This window comes from Schistocerca cancellata, chromosome 2, assembly GCF_023864275.1.
Source record: "Schistocerca cancellata isolate TAMUIC-IGC-003103 chromosome 2, iqSchCanc2.1, whole genome shotgun sequence".
Classification (NCBI taxonomy): domain Eukaryota; kingdom Metazoa; phylum Arthropoda; class Insecta; order Orthoptera; family Acrididae; genus Schistocerca; species Schistocerca cancellata.
Window position 1 is genome coordinate 493,876,986 of NC_064627.1, and position 18,928 is coordinate 493,895,913.

Consider the following 18,928-nt stretch of genomic DNA (forward strand, 5'->3'; position numbering starts at 1 on the left):
CAACCATATAGCGACCCTGGACACTCCTTCTCCCGCAAGCAGGAGAAGAGCGAAGGCCACCACAGGTTGTCAAAGGCGCCACTGATGTCAACCATGATGCCAACAACGTACTTGTATGGGATAGAGTCGCAGACCTCAGCCGCCAGAGCGATCGCATCAGTTGCCGATCGCCCCGGCCTGAAGCCGAACTGCCTGCCACTCATCCCGCACAGCACTCGGTGTGCAGTTAATCTGTCAGCTAGCAGTTTCTCAAATAATTTCCCAAGGATGCCCAATAGGCAGATCGGCCTATAGGACTTGACATCCGCTGGGTCCTTGTCGGGTCCCTTTTTGATTATCACAACGCCTGCCTCTTTCCAGATTTTCGGGAATTTTCCCTGTCTTAGGAACTCATTGTATAACTGGGTTAGTGGTGCCACCAGTTGAGGTGCCAGGAACTGCACCACCTCCGCCACAATGCCGTCTGCCCCTAGAACTTAGAACTACTTAAACCTAACTAACCTAAGGACATCACACACATCCATGCCCGAGGCAGGATTCCAACCTGCGACCGTAGCGGTCTCGCGGTTCCAGACTGTAGCGCCTAGAACCGCACGGCTACCCCGGCCGGCGGACTGAGAGTAAACATAAGAAAGATGAAAGGAGTAGCAGAAACGAGAGCAGCGAGTGACTTAACATTACAATTGGGGATCACGAAGTAGACGAAGTTAACGATTTATGCTACCTATGTAGCAAAATAACCCATGACCGACGGAGCAAGAACTTACAAAAACAGATTAACACTGTCGAAAAAGGAATTCCTGTCCAAGAGAAGTCTTCTAGAGTGGGACACAGGTCTTGATATGAGGAAGAAATTTGTGAGAATGAACGTTTGGAGCCCAGAATTGTATGGTAGTGAGACATGGACTGTGAGAAAACCGGTACAGAAGAGAATCGAAGCCTTTGAGATGCGATGCTACAGAAGAATGTTGACAATTAGGTGGACTAATAAGATAAGAAATAAGCAGATTCTCTGCAGAATCGGCGAGGAAAGGAATATATGCAATACATTGACAAGAAGAAGGGACAGAATTATAGGACATGTGTTAAGGCACCAGGGGATAACTTCCATGGTACTAGAGAGAGAGCTGTAGAGGATAAAAATCTTTATGGAAGACAGAGATTGGAATACATCCAGCAAATAATTGAGAACTTTGGGTGCAATTGCTACCCTGGGGGGAGCAGGTAGACACAGGAGAGGAATTCGTGGTGGGCCGCATCAAATCAGTCAGGAGACTGATCATCATCATCATCATCATCATCTTCTCAGCCTTTTCCCACGTTATGTGGCGTCGGCGATGATGATGAAGATGATGATTACGGATTTGGCAATGTTAGTGGCAGCGGGTGGCCGGATGCCCTTCCTGCCGCCACCCCGTACCTCGCGGGACGGAGATCACCCAAAGAAAAAACAAAGAATTAAGAACAGCAGAGGACCTAAGCCACTTGCTTGGGAGACCCCAGATATTTCTGTTTCGCTTGATGACTTCACATTGTCAGCTGCTACGAATTGTGGCATTTCTGACAGGAGATCACGATTCCAGTTGCACAACTGAGACGATAGGCTCGCAATTTGTTTAGAAGGTGCTTGTGAGAAACGATGTGAAAAGCCTTCTGGCAATCGGGAAATATATAATCAACTTGGGATCTCCTGTCGATAACACTCCTTACTTCACATGAATAGAGATCCAGTTGTGTTTCACAAGGACGATATTTTCTGAATCCCTAATAGCTGTGTGACAATAAATAGTTTTCTTCGAGTTATTCAGTAATGTTGGAATACAGGTACAGTATATTTTCCAAGATCCTGCAACTAATCTAAGTCACTGATATACGTCTATTATAATTCAGCGGATTATTTCTATTTCCTTTCTTATCTGTTGACCTTTTCGAGTCTTAAGGTACGGGCCTCTCGTCGAGCAGCGATGGTACATGATTACTGAAAATGGATCTAGTCTTCTAGTCATGACAATAGCTGGGGACGTGCCCACAGCTTGGTTCTCTCTTCCCTTAAACGCTTACTTCGTCAGCACAGACAAAACAGCAGAAATGCTCTGTAGACTTCGGAACGGAGAGACCCTAAAAATAATGCGACTCTGCAGTCTATGGCAATGAATTTATTTTACGTTGACGTTTTAATATTTTTTCAACTTTTTTAGAATTTTACTAGGATACCAACGTATTCGGGATCCGACAAACTGACGATTATTCGACGAGTCTGAGTAATTTTAGCCGTAGGATGACAATGTGTTGGAAGATCAGTGTTCCATTTTCTGCACCGGATTAACGACATAAACCTTTTTTTGTAATAATTGAAAGAAAGCAATTATTTGACGATGATGGGCAGTATCTTTGAGGAGCGGCAGATGCACATGAAAAAATCTAGGTTAAATTTTTTCGTACAGAGAGCACTTTGACATCTAAATTTTTTTAGATTTTCTGGTAAAGCAACAACGGCAGAATATTCGGGAATTCTTGGCAATGGTGGCATTATTTCTACAGTAACTTTTTTTTGAGTTATCATTCTTTTGAATGCTCTGATGCGGCACGCCACGAATTCCTCACTTCTGCCAGCTTCGACAGTAACTAGCGAAGTACGATTGTCGTCTCACCTGTGGTGTGTAAACGTTGAGGTAGAGGCAATCCTCGTTGCCAACGGCGATTGAGAAGTCGTCATGGTGGACGCTCACAGCCACGGCGCCCTCCTGTAGCGCGTCTCGAACCCCAGACCACGGCTCCAGCGGCTGAGGCTCCTACGCAGGACAAAACGTAGTTAACGCCGCTCTTCAACTGCTTTAATCAGAATGCTTAGTGTAAACTATAATTGCAGAGTCATGTGTGATGCTGTAGCTCATTACTACAAGAGGACTTCAAAAAGTAAGGTACAAGGTTATTATGGCAGAGCAAGTAATTTTGTAAAGGCTGCACTAGACTTCATAGTGACACAGATAAATGCCACTGTTGTTGTGCGATGAATCTTAGAGTGCGACGACGTATGTAACTTGTTTTCTGAAGTCTCTACATACGCAGGGTGAGTCAGGAGGAAAGGTATATGGTTCGAGGGATGATATATTAGTGATTCTGAACAAGAAAAGTCATATGAATATAAGTCCTGTTCTTAACAGTTTCTGAGGAAACTAATGACAACAACGGAGAACGTAACAAATACAAGTGACAGCAAATGAAACTTCATGGTCTAATGTTTTGTTTCATTGTGTACACTTCCTCACAAAAGATTTTCAACAAGTCCACCTCAACTGCAATACATCTTGCAGCTCCTGTACACAGTGCCTAGGTGTTGGGCTGTATTGCGGGCTACAGTCAGGTTGTCATCTCAGCATTGTTCGGGGCGACTCCAGACACATCTTCGGCATGGAATCTCATTGACTGGAGTAGAATTGTCTTCAGTGATGAGTCCTGCTTCGAACTGAGCCCTAACGACCCCGACCGAGCGAGGTGGCGCAGTGGTTAGCACACTGGACTCGCATTCGGGAGGACGACGGTTCAATCCCGCGCCCTACGATCCTTATTTAGGTTTTCCGTGATGTCCCTAAATCGCTCCAGGCAAATGCTGGGATGGTTCCTTTGAAAGGGCACGGCCGATTTCCTTCCGCATCGTTCCTTAAGCCGATGAGGCCTATGACCTCGCCGTCTGGTCTCCTCCTCTAAACAACTCCCCACCCTAATGACCAGCGACGCCTCTGACGCCGGTGGGATACCAACCTGACTGTGAGGAGTGATGGTCTGGGGTGCCATTTCTTTTCATCGCAGGACCCGTCTGGTTGTCATCCGCGGCATCCTTACAATACTTTGGTACATCGACGACATTCTACACTCCATTTTGTGGTTCTTCATGGAAAACAATCCAGGAGTTACATTTCAGCAAGATATGCCCGCCCGCACGCGGCGAGAGTTTCTGCTGCTTGTTTTCGATCTCGCTAAACCCTGACTTGGCAGTAGGCTCGCTGGATTTCTCCCCAACCCCAAACCAGTTCGGTGGTTTGAGATCTGATGCGCCGATAGGACAGAAGTTGGCACGATATCCCTCAGGAGGACGTCCAGAGGTCTAACAATTCTGGCAATCAATGCCAATCTGAATACCTGATTGCATAAGGGCCTGAGAGCAGGACCAACGCGTTATTGACTTGCTCAATTTGTGAAGCTCTTTCTTGAATAAATCATCCAATTTTTCTAAAATTGTAGTCACTTTGTTAGTCTGTACATGTACATCACATCTATGAATATCCGTCCCATTCGGATAATTCGTAGGTGGTATATCGTTCTTAGAATGTACTGAAGCTGCTATGTATTGCTTTACAGTCATCCGACGACAGTACGTTCCCGTGTACAACAGAATCATCAGCAAATAATCGAACAATCAGTGCGCTGCTGACCCTATGTGATAATCGTTGGTTTCTGAAAAAATAATGATAGACTTTCGTCTCCTTCTGGCGCCACTGAAATATGAACATTAGCCATCCACTTTTACGCACTTGCTACTAACAGTGCGAAATTCTTTGGGACATACGCATATTTGTAAAGAAATTTGTCTTGGTGTTATTAACTGATCTCATGATAATTTGGGAAGGCGTAGTCTGAAATATGAGCAACGTGAGGCTGAACATGATGTAACTACGGTCTGGTGGTTTGGTTTCGTGTGAGGGAGGTAGACATATTTCAGACACATTCTCTAATTGACATCCGATTATAACAAAAAGAAATTGTGGTGGTTACCCATACGGATTCCGAATATTTGTTTATTCTTTTCCTTTGTGGTTTTACACAGATCTGCATGCAGATACAACCGATTCAGGCAATTTATAGCCACTTCTACCATAGCAATTATGTTAAGCAACTGCATTAATAATAAATTTTAAACTGTTTTTGTAATTATAATTTCACGGAATTCACTGTTATACGCACAAAAAACGCAAGAACTCTAGTTTAGGCCATTGGTACGCAGCTGTTAAGTCGGGTTCTGGCTTCGCAACCTTATGGGAAATTGACTAACAACGGGAGGTCCCTATGCATGTGATCGACTTCTGAAACCACCCACACAGTGGTATAGGTAAGCTTTCCAGGTGTCGCACCCTGCAGCCAGTCGCTCTGGTGAGCCCTCGTTTGCGAGTAACGACAAAAGAGAATTTCAGTATTTCTTGAGATCCTCTAGAGTCTTCAAAACAGCATTATTTTCAGAACGACGCCGTAGCCAGTTTAATTAACAAAATTGTTCAAATAAACTTCATCCACAAAAAATTTAAAATGCATGTGATTAACATAAAGATCACATGTTCATCTTCTCGACGTATAAGTGAATTTCTTACTTTAGTATAAATCTTAAGCTGTTGCAATTACATTGCTTGATTCCTCTAATTTATATCTAACAGCAGTTCAAACAATATATTAATATAGCCTAAAGACAATGTTCTGCAAGAAGAACTTAAAATATTTTATGTTGTTCATAAAAATGTTTAGTAGGTATAAAGTGAACACTGCTATAGTCGACATTATTATTATTACTACTATTATTTAAAGCTTGCTTATGTAAATTATTTGAAGGATATGTTGGTGATGGTTAAGCAATACGTCAACATTCATAAAACTTTAAATTCATTGTATTTCGCTACCACAAGTGGAGAAAAACGCTAGCAGTTAAGTTATTTGACTGGTATGCTGAAGGTGGCTGCTTCGTATCCCCTTGAGAGCCATCTGTATTTTTTTCACATCTTTATCGATCTGGCTGTGATTACTATTTTCATTTCATTAATTATTTTATTTTTTCCATTTGCATTTTTTGTCAATGTGATTTTATTTTATTTTTATTTATGCATCGTAATATTTAAGCGTTTAAAAATATCGATCTATAGATTAAAAAAAAGACGATTTAATCTATTAATATTGGCTGTACAATGGGTTTAAAAATTTGTTTTTCGCTACAAGATGTACATTTTTTGGATGGTAATATCCACAAAGTTAAAGCATAAATTCTTCTCGCACCATGGACATAATACGTCAGCCGAAGATTTAAGCGAAAGAAGGTTTTTTTATAAATGAAACGAAATTCACGCAAAATGAGTAACAGAAATAATATTGCGACAACTTGGACAAAAATACAAAGTAATCAAAAGAAAGAATACAAATCAAAGTAGATAGAAAAGAAAAGGGAGGAAAATGAGAGCAAATAAAGTTAAAACTACACTGGTGTCCAAAATAAAAGCAACAAATGGAAATTTTGCAAGGTTGCTTTTCTTTTGCCACGAAATTGTATAAACAGGTGACAGTATCGTAAAAAAAGGTAAAGAAAACAGAACGTAAACAGCTGCAATATGCATAATGGGAGACAAAAATGTTCTTCGTTTTTTCCAACTTAACGGATTTGCACACACATCCCGACAACAGGTTAATGTGCTCAGTGTGGTGTGTGATCACCTCTAGCAGCAATACAGGGCTGACAACGTCGGGAAATGTGATGAATGATGTCATTCTCACGTTGAAGCAATAATGTCCATTCTTCCCGCAGAGCTGCTCGCAAGTCTTGGAAAGAGGTTGTAAGATGCCGACGTGATGCACACCGTCTCTCTAGTGCATCCCAAAAATTCTCATGGGTTCAAAATCGGGAGAGCGAGCAGCCCACGCTGCGCGTGCAATATCTTCCGACCTTCCGTTTCCAAGGAAACATCAACAACCCGTGCTCTTGAGGTCTAGCATTATCATCCATCAGTACGAAGTCTGCGCCCACAAAGCCTCGCAAAAACCGCACACGAGGTCTCGAGATCTGACACCAGTTAAAACCTTGCCGATTCATCCGTACAATTTCACGAAGAGCTGTTTGAGTGGTCAACGGGATCCTTGCCCACACCGTTAGAGATCCTCTTCAGTATCGGTCTGTTACCACAATATCTGAGTCCCGAAATCGTGTTCCGCGTTCACTCCAGATGTGAATCCGCCGAGAACCACTCTCTCCATCAAATCGGGACTGACCTCTGAAAAGGACGTTGACGACCCGAATCTAGACGTTCCCTTCTGTGAAGACGAGTCAGAGGTACACATACAGCAGATCTCCGACAATGAAGGCCACTCCGCTGAAGAGTTGCCTCGATTCAACATATCTGGTGGGTGCTGCGGAGTCAGATGCCAGTTTCGTGCAGTATTAAGGCGCTCCGTCGTGCCCTTACGGGCAAATAACGATGTTCTCTCTCTCTGTCTCCCCCCCCCCTCTCTCTCTGATGTTACACACGGTCGCGGCTCTACCATGATCTTCGGGAGATACAGTTTCGGTCTCTACAAGCTTTCGCCACATCCGAGAAGCAACAGAAAAATTCACATTAAGCCGTCGGGCCACATCAGCTTGCGACTGTCCTGCTACCATTCTTCCAATGGCCCATCACCGCAGAGAGTTTGGCAGGCATCATCTCAGTGCCATACTGCACCGCCTATGACTGTGTACACAGCGATTATGGATGCTGGACTATCCGGTAAACACTACCCCATTTGGTAGGTGCTCTGACGTCATCGTTGGAATGCCATCTTCCGTACAGAACACCATCACAAGAAGATATGCTGACGGTTTTTACGTCTACGTCGAGAATTAGGTGCAGGACGGCGAAATATCGGTTTATTGTTTTAATTTTTGACACCGGTGTATTAATAAAATGAAGCAGCAAAGGATTAGAAATGAAAAAGACATTTAAAACGAGTAACTGAATAAAAATAAAGTTAGAACTCATTTTCATGAAGATGACAAAGTAGATTTTACCCGACAGCACACTAATCCATAGGCTTTAGCACCCCAGCCAAATAAATTAACCAGTAGCCTAAGCCGCTATCTTGAAAGTAATGTTGTTTTAAAGGCTCTAGTGGATCATAATAAAATCTGAAATCCTTTTTTGTCGATTTTCCAAGCTAGAGCCTACTAGCATGAGTGGCTGCAGGTTGTGATGTCTGGTAACCTTAACCTTCACCACTGTATTGGTGGTTTCAGAAAGGCGATCCTACCCCTGAGGTCCTCCCTTTGTAAATAACATAAGTTGTTGAAAATGGCCTCCATTACGCGATTTAGAACATTACAAGCGCTGATGCATGTTATTAAATACGTTTTGCAAAGTTTACCGTGAAACTGCAGCGATATTTGGTCTACTTTTGCAATTTAGATATAGTGTCAGGCCTAGTTCTGTAATTAGCATCCTCAAGGAATTAGCACGAAGTGGATGAATCAGTAGCCCAAGGGGGCCCAACATCTTAGAAATCGCATATGCTGAAAACAGTGATCCAAGAAAACATGATAGTGTTGGATGAACGAGTCGCAGCGTTGTTCTGCTGAACCCTCGTGTTATGTAACAGTTTTTAAGATATAATGTACACAAATGGCTCTGAGCACTATGGGACTCAACTGCTGTGGTCATAAGTCCCCTAGAACTTAGAACTACTTAAACCTAACTAACCTAAGGACATCACACACACCCATGCCCGAGGCAGGATTCGAACCTGCGACCGTAGCGGTTGTGCGGTTCCAGACTGTAGCGCCTTTAACCGCTCGGCCACTCCGGCCGGCTATAATGTACACAGATTGTTGGACCACTTCCTCACCGTGCCTCTAAAGAAGGTGACGAATACTCTCCAACATGAAATTTCATACCAACCATTCACTTTTTGTGCATGCAAAGGCTTCTGGTGTAGCTGATTTAGATTTTACGTAGCAAAAATCCGTGAATCCTATGGATCCCTCCTACATCAGATCATAATCATAGAGTTCTTTCCCATCTTGCGGTACGGATGACATGGTCTCTGACAGATAGCACATCCGAAAGAACAGACACCACATATATAAGCGAGATGGTGGACGACATCTTCAGTGCAGGTGCACACCAGGCTCAAACTCTTACGGGAATCAGCGAAATGCCGCGAATAATGAGGATAATGGGGGCACTGCATTAGTAGTGTGTGGATAAGCTGAGGATTTGGGTCTGACGGGAGACGTACTAAGGTAGTCCGTGCAGTTGCAATGAGCACTGTGCCCGGATGCTTAGTGGTCGCTGGCACAGTAGCTCAGCGTGTTCAGTCAGAGACTTAGCTGTCCTCTGTAATAAAAGAACTGAGTGAATGGATCAACGGTGAACCTGAGCGAGTACCATGGGACGTCTGCCCAGAACAAATGCACCAAATAATAACGAACAAAATGAGATTAAAAAAAGTGGTCAGAGCATCTCCCTATTAAGCAGACGACCCAGGTTCGAATCCCATCCGGCACAAATTTTTCAACTTTCACCATTGATTTCAATCAATGCCCGCTCGCAGACAATGTCTGTAATTCTTTTGTATCTTAAGGGAAACCTATTTATAATTTGTTTCTGGAACAACTTTATCTATTGCTGCAAATCAAAATCAAAAATTTATCAGTATATGTGTCTACTACCATATTTGACGAAGTCATTTTGTAGTTTTTCTGAAAGTTGGAGAGTTTGTCTTTGGTTTTGTAACGTAAACAATTGGTGACTCATACAATATGCTCAGAGTATAACTGCGCCCATAGTGGCAATAAATCTACGGATATTTCTTATTTTTCTGATTTAAGATTTGACTCACCTAACACACACTTTATTTCACTTATTTAAATTTCATATGAGCGTTATCTACATGAAACAATAAGAATAAAACTCTGTTTTTTCTAGAATCTTTCTTTCTGAAAGCTATATACTACATATGTCTACTAGAAATTTAGCTATTTTTCTGTATTGCGTGATATTAAAACACACGAAGACTGGGCCCTTACTGTTTTCCAGACCGTGTCTTCTCCTTGTGAATTACAAACAAATGATCGTCTGGGACTCCTGTAGTTATTATTTGGTTTTATTCATAGCTGTTATTCTCAGAGCAACTGTGGTGTATATTTCAGAATATAATTCAGCTGTGAGTAGCACAGGTAGAAAATTTCAACAGACTTATTTGTTATCTTTAGGAGCTTACAAAGTTTGTTATAAAGCACTAGAACTTGACAATATATGTACGTAAAGTATAAGAAGCGTAGTACAGAAACATAACTAATATTGATTTAACAAGTGACGCTATCTTTATATGCTTTTCTATATCTTCCTAGCTACAAGAACAACTCGTACAGTGTGTACATTATGTTTCTGCGAAGAAAATCTTGTCAGATGCTAAACCAGTATTAAATAAGTTTCTGTACTATACTTTTTATGTTTTACATACATGTACATCCAAAATCTAATGATTTATAATACCGCAGATGTTATAGGCTTCTGAAGGTGACAGGTTAACTTGCTGAAAACGCTAAAGCTAAATACATTTCCTGAGCTTGCAACTGACAACTGAGTTTTATTCTGACGTATTTATTATATCCTAAGGATACTGTTCTGAGAGACAAAGTACGAGTGTAACAAGTGTTCATCCACTACGGGTGACTTCGATCCTGACTATAACTGTTAAACTCATGAGGCCCCATTTTGTTTTGAGGGCATAAAACGTCGTCGCGGGTTATAACATTTGCTTCACTGCCATCACGGCGTTGCCCGTCTATGTATTGTATTTCTTTATTCACGGTCTTGCCGATGCACTAGTGGCCATCCGGTGCCTCGTACACACTGTATGGTTTGTTTTGTCTGAGGCCCTGCTACCCTATGGGTATTGTTTCGAATCATCTCTATTTCAGCAACATGCTCTGTACGTGCCGATTTTCACTGTACGATAAAACAAATTCAGTGGACTCATCTTTCTGCCAGATCAAACTCATTAATGTGCTGACACTGCGCCCTCTGACATCAATGATGAACAGTGGCATTTCAATGAATTTTCGTGGTTTAACACAGACCTCTCTTGTTACACAAGAGGTGACACTGCCGAATGTAAGTGTACATTCTTTCTGAAATGAGAACCACTTTACTGACTGGCATGGGTATGTGATGTTCTTAGCGTAAGTTAGTTTCAGTAGTGTGTAAGTTTAGGGACCGATGACCTCAGAAATTTGGTCCCTTAGGAGTTCACACTCATTCGAACATTTATTGTTCTGTGTGTTACAATTTTGGCAAAGGTCCGTGTCTTTCCTTTAACAGAAACCGATAACGTGGCATGAACCCATTTAAACGAATTGCAAGAGGACTATGTTGACTGTATCATCTAATGAATGTTTGTTAGAACGTTAGAGCAAGTGAAGGGCAAAATTGAGACCTTCTCAGTTCTTGGTTCTCGGGCAGTCGAACACTAGTCGCCCCTATGACTTATGCAACCTAGCAACACTGGTCAGCTATGCGGGCAGTATCAGGAACGCGGGTAGGCTGTGACTGGCTGGTAGCAGGAAACGGACTGCGAGCGTAGATGCTGTTGAATCTCGCCGTAGACAGGAGAACTGACTGAAGAACTAATCGTCAAAGTTTAAAGTTCAAATCATAAAAAAAGGAGCGCAGTGTTCACCAGTCTGGCGATTAAAGCCAATATAAAATTTGATGCGCAAGCTTAAAAATGAGATACGATCTGAAATTTTAATTAGCTGAACGATGCTGCGGAATTGACGAAAATCAGCAGAATGTTTCTTCAACGGTTCGCAGAAAAATTGTTTCCAGTGGAACAAAACGCTTTCAAGGGCTTGCTTTAATAGAAAAACGTTTCGCTTTAGAGGAAGGCAACAAAAATGCTATACTCTCATCATCTCCAGTTGTTCGCCTAGATCGGACCGTACACTGAAGAGCCAAACATTACGACCACCTGTTTAATAGTGTGTTTATCCACCCCTCGAACCTAATACAGCAGCGTGTGGAATGGACTCGAAAAGTCCTTGGTAGGTTTCTGGAGGTAACTGATGTTAGATGTCTACACTCAGGTCACGCAGTTAAATTACAGTAGGGCTGTTTGTGGCCGCGAAGCTGGTGTTCGATAGCGTCCCTGATGCGTTTGCATCGGGTTCAGATCAGGGTAATTTGGTAGACAAGACATCAACGTGAGATCACTGACATGTTTCTCACATCACTACTATATGATTCTAGTCTTGTTACGTAGACAGTTATCCTGCTGGAAGATGCCATCCACTTGAGAGGAGACATCTAGCGTGAAGTGATATAAACGTCGGCAATAATGTTCACACACTCGACAGCTGTTATAGTGTCTTCGGTCACTGCCCAGGCCCCATGGAAGCCCATGTGAATGTCCCTCATAGCATAATAATGTCTGTGTCCCTGGCAAAGTGCACGTTTACAGCACCAATTAGCCTGGATGACGGTCTATCTGGACGCGTCCATCAAGCCAGTGTTACAAGAAACGCAATTCATCCGACCAGTCGACGTTTCCGAAAATTTCGTTTCCAAGCGCTAGGCCATAATAATATGTCCTTTGCTGAAGTCGCTTATGTCAGCTGATTTCCCAACGCGCGGCATGTATCGTCGCTAGAACGGTTCGACAATCACCTATGGTCCGCTTATACACTTTCCTTATAGCGTCACGTCCCCGTAGCGCCACCAGGCAGCTTTAAATCTTGCGGTGGGAAGTGGTCATAATGTTTTGACTCAACAATATATAATGAAACTACACCGGGTACCTTGAGGATATTTCGGTCACTTTGATAAGAAAGATGATGGTCGTTTCATAGACATGTTTGGCCACTTCTTTAGGTGAGACGGATACGGACAAGAGAAACAGAAGTTGTCGAAAGAAAGACAGAGCCTCACTTTATTTTTATACATTACCAACAGGAACAAAATTGTTTGCGTATAAGCGTATCTCGAGACGACTGGTGACGGCAGATGTTATATTTATTGAGTCAAGTTTTATTGTTTCTTGCATTTCATGCAGGCTTAAAACATCAATGAGCGACGTTATACGGTTCCAATTACGCCTGGAAACAAAGTACAAACAACTTTTCTTAATGCTGACACCAACAATTGTATGTAATATTTTGTTATGCCTATATTTTTGCTTTATCTGTTCCACACTTGTTTTTTGCACCCTATAAATGGGTACGCAATTCCGTATGAGATATCTTGCAATATTTCTTGCTTTATCGACTTGCTATTTATGTTCTATTTATCTGTGGTGATAATAGGAAAATAGAGAGAAGGAAAAATAGCAGGAGAACGTGAAACGAATATAAGGGAGGCCGTCTGATAGAATTTTCCACAGAGCACAATTTAATCATTATGAACACCTGCTTTAAGAATCATAATAGCGGGTTACATACATGGGAAAGACTTGGAAACACCGAATGGGTTCAGATGGTTATATGGTGGTAAGACAGAAATTTAGAAAGTAGCAAACGAAGAAATTTCAAGACCCTGGTAAATTAAAGAGATAGGACCGGGATAAGTTGAAAAGACTAGCTTTTGAAGAGTTCAGATGAATAGTTTGAGATAAGAAATAGCGCGAGCAGCAGAGGATGAAAAGCCAAAAGGACAAGACAGAACATGAAGAAAGTGCAAATTGGCAAATCAGCAACCGAGAGATGAAAATTGTAAAGCTAAAGCTGTAGAACCATGCATGATAACGCGGAAGGTAGACGCCGCTTATAGAAAAATTAACGAAATCTTTGGAGGAAAGAAAAGTAGCTTAGTATATGAAAATCTAAAAATCAACTAAACTCGTGAGATCAGGTGGCAAGCCAGAAATAAGAGAAAGAACGAAGGGCTGAAAAGTGGAAGAAATGGATAGAAGTGTTATATGAAGATGTAACGCTAAAATACAGTGTGTCACACTATTATGCAATATTTCTTTCGTTCGTTTCAATTTTACTGCGTTATCGAGAATGTATATACTCTCGTTATATCTCTGTTAGTGATGCTCTATTGCAAATAATGGTATTAATTTCTTGTAAACAGTTTCAAACGATTTTATAAATTTAGTAAACATTCTGAAAATGTCATGGATATCGCAATGTGTAGAATCAAAGATATAGTCTGGTTGCTACAGAGGATTTGTGGGGTTTGAGACAGTACGAAAGTGTCGGTAGTTGGCAGTGACTGCGACTGGACGCTGTGTAGCTGCGAGAAAAAGCTGCGAGAATGAAGGTGTAGGCATACAGCACGATGGAAATGTATGTGGCAGGGGTTATTGGACGTGGAAATGGAAATGAAGTCCCATGCTTCTTGACAGAGCGTAGGGGAACGATGCGGGAGACTCGCACCGCCGTTGCCTTCCTCCGTCCGTAATGGGGACGAATGATGATGATGAAAACGACTCAACAATTCCCAGTCATCTCGGGGCAGGTGAAAATCCCTGACCCCGCCGGGAATCGAACTCGGGAACCCGTGCTCGGGCAGCGAGAACGCTACCGCGAGATCACGAGCGTCGGACAGTGGACGTGCAGGCAAGCAATTCTGTAGGCCGCAATACAATGTTAATTACTGAAGAGACATCAAGAGATTTGTTAAAGGAAGAATTCTATGTAGCTAGAGCATGTTTCGAAATTACTCTTTACTGGAAGTTTGCCAAGGGCACTGTAAGCTTCACTTCAAGAGTGTCACTTCAGACTACCAGCACTATAAGAAACAGTCCGATATAATTGAGTTTTTTTTAACAATACATTAATCGTGTAAAAATTAACTCTAATCCTTTGGTAATTATTTACCCAAGTCACGATTATCGTAAGCGGGGTCCATATCCTGTTGTCCTAACAACAGAGTGTCACGCTGTGAAAAAGATGAATACTTCAATATAAAAATGATAAATGTGCCTGAAAGTAAAACTAAATGTTTTGAGTCATTCTTACTAGTTACAGTCATTACTTTCGGTTTGTGCGACAAAAATTTTCATTACCCTTTAGAAAGTTTATTAACTACCGAAATTACTGAATCTGGAAAATATTATTTAATTGTGTGTTTTGTAATTTCATGTAACGAGCTCATGGATGTGATATGTTGAAGCTGCCGTAATATATTGCTGATAATTTTCATGTCATTTATACTTTATTATGTTTTTGGTAATGAATTTTGATCAAGATGGGACTATTTAAAGTTAATAATAGTTATATGACTGTGAGGATACGTTATGTAATTATTGCCACGTCATGTAAGACAATAAGTCTGTCAGTTTTGATCTAAAGCATTTAATGTAGGGTAATTGATCAACAATCATGGTAACTTATACGTTCAATTAATCTCGTAATAACGGTTATCGCCTACGTATGCATAATTAATTATTACGTAAGTTAAAATCAGTCTAACCCAATGAACATTAAAAGTGTTCTCCACTCTAGGACTAACGACTGTACTATTACAGACGATAGTTGAATTTTCATTAAACTGCAATTTCGAATTAATAACAAATTCTACTAACTGATCAAAATCAATCTTTACAACTACTTATTTTTATACCCGGTCGTTATAAGGGCAACATGTTGACATATCACAGTAACGATAAATTTTACAGTCTTCTAACATAATTTAGTTTTATTTACTTCGGAACTTATATCTTTTCCGGGTGTCAGGGACACTTGAACAAAGTCGATTGGAAGTATACTGAAGGGTGTCGAATGGTTACAAAGGAGATAACTTGAAGACAATATTACGGAGAGAGAAAGAGAAGTGAACCAGAAAGGTAGCATTGATAGATTTAGGTAAAACTTTTGACAACTGTAAATGCAGTGTAGTCTTTGAAACTCTAAAAGTTATAAGGGATAAAACGCAGGGATTGAAAGCCTACCTAAGACATGTACAGAAATCATACTGCAGCTGTAGGAGCCGTATGACATGAAAGCAGGCAGTAATTTAAACTGGAGAGAGACTGGTCTGTAACCTCAAAGTATATTGAAAGGTGGAACTGACCTGATGTGAATAATTTGCCTTCACTGACAACTGTTCAATGCGAATATCTCTAGTCTGAATGCACTGACAGAACTGAATTCTGGGAACAAAATCATTTGGCCATATGGTAAGCAGATATTTTTTGTGACAGAGATATTTTTACTGCTCCACAAGTAATACCAGTCTATATTCTTCGAAGTGTGCATTTCATTTTCTGACCAAATTGACGAATGGTTATCGATAAGTCATCTCCCACACATTTCAACAGCGTCTTTTCAAATTATTGCATATGAATGTTTTGGGACGCATTGGGCGACTCTTTGTTTCTTTAGCGACTCAGTTTCTCGTAACTTCCTATCCACGATGATAAATGCCTTCCAATTACACTACCTGACAAAAAACATGAAGCACACAGAAGATTGAGTCGTACGTCAATGTAATTTCGAACACGTAAAGGCCAGTGGCGGTTATTTCAATGACTAAAGTTGCACTTCTCTGTGACAAATAAAACGACCAACAGAATGCATTAGGCCTGGTAGGTTGTATCAGGGTCATGAACGTCAGATGTTGAATGGACACTGTGAAGAAGTAAGAGAAGCCGCATGCTGTTGTGAGTTAGTTATCAGCGCCTGACATAGTTTGAAAAGGGGCCTCGCTGGTCTGCATTTGGGTGGCTGCTGCAATCATGCAATATCCAGATATTTTGGGTTTTCGGATGTGTCAGTGGCACAATGATGGACTGCATGGGAACGTGAGGGCAGGCAGACTCGTTGTCAAAATTCCGGTCGATCACGGCTGACCTCCACAAGATAGCATCGCCCCAATGTGCATCAAGCACATCGCAGCCCCCCCCCCCCCTCCCACACACACACACGCACACACACACACACACCTGCATCTGCCATCCGAGTAGAAGTAATGGCCTCCCTGAACTATTAGTGCACAGGTCGGTTAATAGCAGCAGCCGGACTAGGCACACCGTTAATATCTCATCACAAGCGGCTGCATTTGGAATGGTGACATGACCAGGAAGCATCCAGTTGTATTCAGCGGTGAACCATGGTCCGGCACGACCCTGGATAACTACCGTCGGTGAGTATGGCGGCGACGTGGGGGGAGTTCCCATTCTTCCAGTGATTTGGAAAGGTACAGCGCTGTTCGGCTATTCCCGACCTCACGGTGTGGAGGTAGCCTTTGAGTGTGTATTCAGGTCACGGCTGCTAGTGATCGAGAAAACTCTGACGTCGCAACGGTACATCACGTTGCCATTTTGCAAGAGGACAATGCTCGCCTTCACGTGGCAGCCGTCTTTATGAACTGCCTGCGTGATGTTGAGGTTCCCCAGTGGCCAGTAAAACCCTCAGATCTGTCCTCGATGGAACACGTCTGCGACCAGCTCGGACGAAACTGCGGCCCAGTACCATTATGTAGGATACTAAGGACCTGTTGCAACAGTTGTGGGCTACATTGTCTCAGGAAAGGAACAACAGCTTTATGATATCTTTCCCAATAAGTGCATGAATCCAGCCAAAGGGAGTGCAACGTCACATTGTTTGGAAGGCTCACATTCCAAGTTCATTGTACATTTGAGTCGATACTACAGTCAGCGAAACAACGTGACATACTCTTCCAACCAGTGATTATTTTGTGTCCTCCTGCTCTTCTGTGTGCTTCATGCTTATTCGTCAGGCAGTGCAGTATGACGCCGGTTACGAAACTTCTCTCTGTATTCGTTGGGCTTTCCGAAAACTAAGTCCTGCTGCACCGTGCATTAACTGCAAACCTACAGTTTCCTACAATTGGTAATGCCCTATCTGTGACAACCATTAATAAACTGTAAACAGTGAAAGCCTTCACCATGAGCACATCAGAGACGACTATCTTGTATCACCTGAAACGTTAATTTCCAATCTTCGGTCCAAATGTGAAAACAGTCAGATTAGTATCATCTACCGTGTATATAATTATAACCAACAAGCTTTGGAACAATGTGTACTGTCTGTAAATCCTTATGAAATTGTTGTCATCTTAGAAATATAATGTAGCTAGAGTACTGCGTACTTTTCAAGAAACAGGATCTGGAAAGTTAGTAAGTTAAATGTTACATAGACCATTTGAACGTTTTCCATCGACGTGATGTTGAACGAGTGAGTTTACAGGATATTTACATGATTAGTGTTAACATTAATGGATACATTATTATTTTATTCCTACTGATGCAACTACACTTAAAAACAATATTTTACTGGCTACCAGTCTTTAAGTACAACTTCGTCAGTGGAATAGTAGGAGTTATCCAGGAGAAATGATTTTAAATTAGATTTAAAACTCGCCTCGCTACTTGTCAGAAATTTGATGTTATTGGGCAAATGATCAAAAATTTTTATTGCTGCATATTGAACTCCTCTCTGAGCGACTGACAGCTTTAACAACGGGCAAGAAAGATCATTTTTCCCTCTGGAGATGTATGTATGTAAATCACCTTTCTCCTGAAACTGTGATGGATTTCATTAGCGAATATATGTATTGTGACGGGGCAGTTAAAACGCCTAGCTCCTTGAAGAGGCACGTACAGGACGTCGGTGGGTGAATACGACCACAGATTATCCTCACTAGTATCTTCTGCGGAATCAACAGTTTCTTTCCAGGTGATGAGTTATCCCAGAAAATTATTTCGTATGACATTACTAAGTGTAAATATGCAAAATATGTTAGTTGATGCGTTTGCTCCCAAGATTAGCAATTACACGAAGAGTAAAAGTAGCGGTCCTCAATTGTTTGAGAAATTCAGTAATATGCTTCTGCCAGTTCAAGTTTTCATCAATATGTACGCCCACAAACTTGGAGCATTCTACCCTACTTACTGACTCCTGCTCATGTGGTACATCAATTGATGGTATGACACTAGTTGTCATATAGAACTGAATGCAGTGTGTTTTTCAAAATTTAGGGAGAGTCCATTTTCAGTGTCACTTAACAGTTTACCAGCTCTTCTTGTGCTTTCGCTCTTATGGGATTTACTGTAACAAAAGTATCGTCTGCAAAAAGTACGAATTTTGCTTCTTGAATGTTAATTGGAAGGTCATTCACATATACAGGTTGATTCAGGAAGATATGCAAATATTTTAGTATGTTATTCTACAAGTAAAACT

The 18,928-nt window shown here is 41.6% G+C and overlaps 1 protein-coding gene across 1 annotated transcript in view; it reads right to left on the reverse strand.

Annotated features, from left to right (window-relative positions):
• LOC126162015 (esterase FE4-like) overlaps window positions 1–18,928 on the reverse strand; it is a 431,873-nt gene that overhangs the window by 169,086 nt on the left and 243,859 nt on the right. The window contains exon 3 of the mRNA XM_049918237.1: window positions 2,652–2,792. Within this exon, the coding sequence (XP_049774194.1) occupies window positions 2,652–2,792 (141 nt within the window). The remainder of the gene's footprint in view (window positions 1–2,651; window positions 2,793–18,928) is intronic.